This window comes from Rhagoletis pomonella, unplaced genomic scaffold (genome assembly GCF_013731165.1).
Source record: "Rhagoletis pomonella isolate Grant_MI unplaced genomic scaffold, Rhpom_1.0 Rhpom_scaffold_00006, whole genome shotgun sequence".
NCBI lineage: Eukaryota > Metazoa > Arthropoda > Insecta > Diptera > Tephritidae > Rhagoletis > Rhagoletis pomonella.
In genome coordinates this window covers 8,747,142-8,751,813 of record NW_023458560.1, presented here as the reverse complement: position 1 = coordinate 8,751,813, position 4,672 = coordinate 8,747,142, and the positions used below count along the sequence as shown (strand labels likewise).

The 4,672-nt window shown below is 40.3% G+C and overlaps 1 protein-coding gene across 1 annotated transcript in view; it reads left to right on the top strand.

Annotated features, from left to right (window-relative positions):
* Positions 1–267: 267 nt before the first annotated feature.
* LOC118740379 (serine/threonine-protein phosphatase PP2A) overlaps positions 268–4,672 on the top strand; it is a gene marked incomplete at its 5' end in the record, with an annotated part of 6,579 nt that continues 2,174 nt past the window's right edge. Inside the window, 2 exon segments of the mRNA XM_036471889.1 lie at positions 268–831; positions 909–1,099. Coding sequence (XP_036327782.1) covers positions 268–831; positions 909–1,099 — 755 coding nt within the window.

The window sequence follows — 4,672 nt, the reverse complement described above, 5'->3', positions numbered from 1 at the left end:
AACCGTGTTTTCTTTGAAGGCATTGCCTTGATAGGCGGTATTTTCTCTAGCTATTATTTTACAAACGGTTTAGTAACGACTACGATTTTTATGCATAAATCTCGATGCCTGGAATTCAGAGTTACCAAATCTCTTTTTTTTGCCACAGCGACGATTTAGGCGGTTTTGAAACTGGTCGATGGGCGGTTTTGCACAAACATCGACGATATGTATGTATGTGTTCCCCTTTTTTTGTGTTAATAACATGTTTTTTATTCTTTCTTTAAGGCGAAGGAGATCCTCTCAAAGGAATCAAATGTCCAGGAGGTGAAATGTCCAGTCACAGTGTGCGGAGATGTACACGGACAGTTCCATGATTTGATGGAATTGTTCCGGATAGGTGGTAAATCGCCTGATACAAATTACTTATTTATGGGTGATTATGTTGATCGTGGCTACTATTCGGTGGAAACCGTCACTTTGCTGGTAGCATTAAAGGTTCGTTACCGAGAAAGAATTACAATTCTGCGTGGCAACCATGAATCGCGACAAATTACGCAAGTTTACGGATTCTACGATGAATGCCTGCGAAAATATGGCAATGCAAATGTTTGGAAGTACTTTACTGATTTATTTGATTACTTACCATTGACGGCATTGGTCGATGGACAAATATTTTGTTTGCATGGCGGTCTCAGTCCATCTATCGATAGTTTGGATCATATTCGTGCTTTGGATCGTCTTCAAGAGGTGCCACACGAGGGCCCCATGTGCGACCTACTATGGTCTGACCCTGACGATAGGGGCGGCTGGGGAATTTCACCACGTGGTGCCGGCTACACATTTGGTCAGGTATGTTTCAAGATTTTCTGACATGTGCATTGGGTATTTTACATATTTGTTATTTTTATACTTATGATTTATGACAGGATATTTCGGAAACGTTCAACAACACAAATGGACTGACACTGGTATCACGCGCTCATCAGTTAGTCATGGAAGGATATAATTGGTGCCATGATCGAAATGTTGTTACAATATTCTCAGCGCCAAATTATTGCTATCGCTGCGGCAATCAGGCGGCTCTAATGGAATTAGATGATTCACTGAAGTTTTCATTGTAAGTACATAGACGGTAAATAGGTGCATGCACAAAACGTGCCGATAAAAAATAGCACCTTTTGACCAGTTTTAAATATTTATGCGTTATTTGTTTAATGTTTGTACAAAAATTTAAAAAAATTCAGCGAATGGTCACTAAAGTTTCATAAATTTTAAACAGAATTTTTATAATAATTTTAAGTGTGCCTATAAAACTGCATTAAATTTTTTTCTGACGTGGTTAAGTAATTTCTTCATACTTTATCGAACATACTTTGGATTGGATCATCAACATAAGAGACAATCGAGACTCCCTCTGGTGGTTGAGGGAGCTTTGAAATGTAAAAGATAAACAGTAATGGGGAAAGAACACCACCCTGTGGAACCCCCTGTTTTATTTTCCTCGGTTTGCTCGATTTGTCTCTAAAAGTTACTGACGAGTGACGACCACTCCGATAATTCGCCGACCACCGATTAAGTCCCTGTGGGAGAGAGGAGGCTTCTATGTCTTCTAGTAGCGTTGAATGGCTGACAGTGTCGAACGCCTTAGACAGGTGCAGCGCTACTAGAATGGTTCTCTCACAGGGGCGCTTTCGGTTTAGGCCACGAGTTATCTGGGTATTTATGGCGTTAAGTGCTTTGTTGTGCTGTGCACTTGACGGAACCCATGCTGATGCTTCGCTGGGGTCCGGTGGTTTGTAAAATACGGGAGTAGCAAGGCCTCTAGTATCTTCGCTACCGGGGAAAGGAGGGTTATCGGACGATAGGACTCTCCTTTATTGGCTGGTTTCCCCGATGTCTGGAACGACAAGAGTGACTATTGACAGGTTGAGGACCTCCGTTAGGTACGCTACTCCCGTAGGACCCAAATTTTTCAGAATCAGCATGCATATTCCGTCGGGTCCAATGGTTTTGGAGGCTTTCGCCTTCCCGATGGCTACCCTTACCTCACCGCTGGTGAAAACAAGAGGCGCGACTTCCACAGGTTCTGTCCATAGGAACAGGGGCGTTCCCACGACAGTCGGGTCCACGTAACCGGAACGACCCAGATTTATATCTGGCCAAGGACTCACTCCAGCACACTCCCCAAAAACCCTTTGGGGAACTTGTATGCTGCTACAACATCAACAACATAGGGACAGGGGCGTCAGCTGAGTGGGGTTCTCATGCATGTGAAGAGGTGCCGGGGGTCATGTGGCGACTCTCCACATGCCGGGCATTGATTGGGCACATCCTCATTGATTCTGCTCAGGTAAGAGTTTAGCCTGCTGCAATAGACAGAGCGAAGTTGGGCTATTGTAGTGCGGGTCTCTCGAGGCAGACAAAGTTCTGTCCGGTCCACGTCCGGTGGTTGTGTGCCTAGAACGGCATTCACAGGGCGGGAGTCTACATAACTCGCGACTGATTCCCTGTGAATGCCGTTCAGGGCCTGTCGGTAGGTTGACGTGTCCAGAGGTTGTTTAATAAACCTCTGGACTTCGTCCGTCAGTTCGTAAAGATGCCTCCTGACGTGCCTTGGCGAGGGCCGCTTCTGCAGGAAAATTCGGACGAGGGTCCGAGATGCATTCCGCTGGGATGCAGCGGGCTGCAGCAGCAGTGACAACCCTGCGGAATTTACGTTCACCAACGTGAATGTCGGTTGGTATGGGTAGTGCAGCGAAGGCGTTCAGTAACATCCGCGAAGCCTTTCCAATCAGCTTTAGAAAAGTTGACATATGTCCGGTGATCCGCAGAAGCAAAGTCGGCTGGTTTATCAGTCGAGATGTTTATGGGTAGATGGTCTGATGCTAAAGTCAGGATAGGTCGCCATGATACGCTGTTTATTAGACCGGCGCTGACTTTTGTTAGATCTGGCGAGCTGCAGCAGCTGCCCATAATCCTAGTGGGTGCGTCGTCGTTCATTGTGCAGAATGTCGAATCGTCTTAAGTCTAGGTGACATGAATATACGTGCCGCATATTTTGCCGACATGACGTATGGTTGCCTATTTACACGGGACTTAAATTTTAAGAAAACTTCATACATACCTTTCATTAAAGTGCTGTATCTTAATGAAAAAAGGTATTTCTTCCGTCTTGTTATGGGCTTTAATTGTACATTTTTCGCATTAATGTGCAACGTATAAAAAAACAAAAAAAATAAGTAAACAGTTTTCTTTTTGATTTTATTTTGATTATAACATTTTAAAAAATTTTTATTTTTAAATAAAAACATTGCCTATAATGTCAACTTTAAGTACCCAAATGGGCGTAATGGGATACTTATGTGTATGGACTCTAGATCGTCTAACGCTCGAGCAATATGATAAATAGACATTGAAATTTTATAAAATTATATATTTTTGAAAGAGGAAAGGTGTGTAAAAAACAAAAACAGTATGAATAAATCATATTATCCTTACTAAAGGTCTGAATCATGAAAATCCCTTCAAGGAAATGGCAGAATTGAACTTTGGTGCAAGTTCACATGGGAAATCTTGCGACGTGATTGGAGGAAATTTTAAGAGACTAGCACCTAGAGCAAGTCTTCAAATCCTGATGTTACAACAAATTCGTACACCCGAAGCCCTCTACCAATGGGGTGCTGTATGTTTCCAATTGGATGCCTGTAAAACATAACTGCAACTAACTTTTCAGTGGACTTTATTTCGACTATGACTACGTGCCAATTACGTTAATCCTATTTTAAGCTAGTTTAAAAGGTTAAATTACATCAAGTTAGGGAATTTCATATCCTTATTTAACGAATCTTTAAATCAATAAATATTTTTTTTCTTTTTAGTTCTTATTGTAATAAAAGCGTGTTGTTGGTTTTTTTTTTTAACTAAACTTTTATTACTCATTAGGTTTATTTTTTTACACACCTTTCCTTTTTCTTATTTTAATAAAAGGACTAACCTTGAAGCTATTATTGGAGGTCTAATATTATTTTGCAATGAGTGTTGTTGATGTTGATGTTGTTGATGTGTCTGTTTCATTGCTAAAGAATATTAGACCTCCAATGATAGCTTCAAGGTAAGTCTTTTTATTAAAACAAGAAAAAGGAAATACACAACTTTCCTAAAAACAAACCTAATGAGCAATAAAATTATAGTTTAAAAAACCAACAATACGCTTTTATTACAATAAGAACTAAAAAGAAAAAAATTATTTATTGATTTAAAGATTCGTTAAATAAGGATATGAAGTCCCCTAACTAACTTGATGTTATTTAACCTTTAACCTTTTAAACTAGCTTAAATAGGATTAAAGTAAATGGCACGTAGTCATAGTCGAAATAAAGTCCACTGAAAAGTTAGTTGCAGTTATTTTTTACAGGCATCCCATTGGTAGAGGGCTTCGAGTGTACGAATTTGTTGTAACAACAGGAGTTGAAGACTTGCTCTAGCTGCTAGTCTCTTAAAATTTCCTCCAATCACGTCGCAAGATTTCCCATGTGAACTTGCACCAAAGTTCAATTCTGCCATTTCCTTGAAGGGATTTTCATGATTCCAATCACGTCGTAGGCAGATTTCCTTGAAGGGATTTTCATGATTTCAAACCTTTAGTAAAGTTAATTATAAAGTCATTTATTCATATTATTTTTGTTTTTTA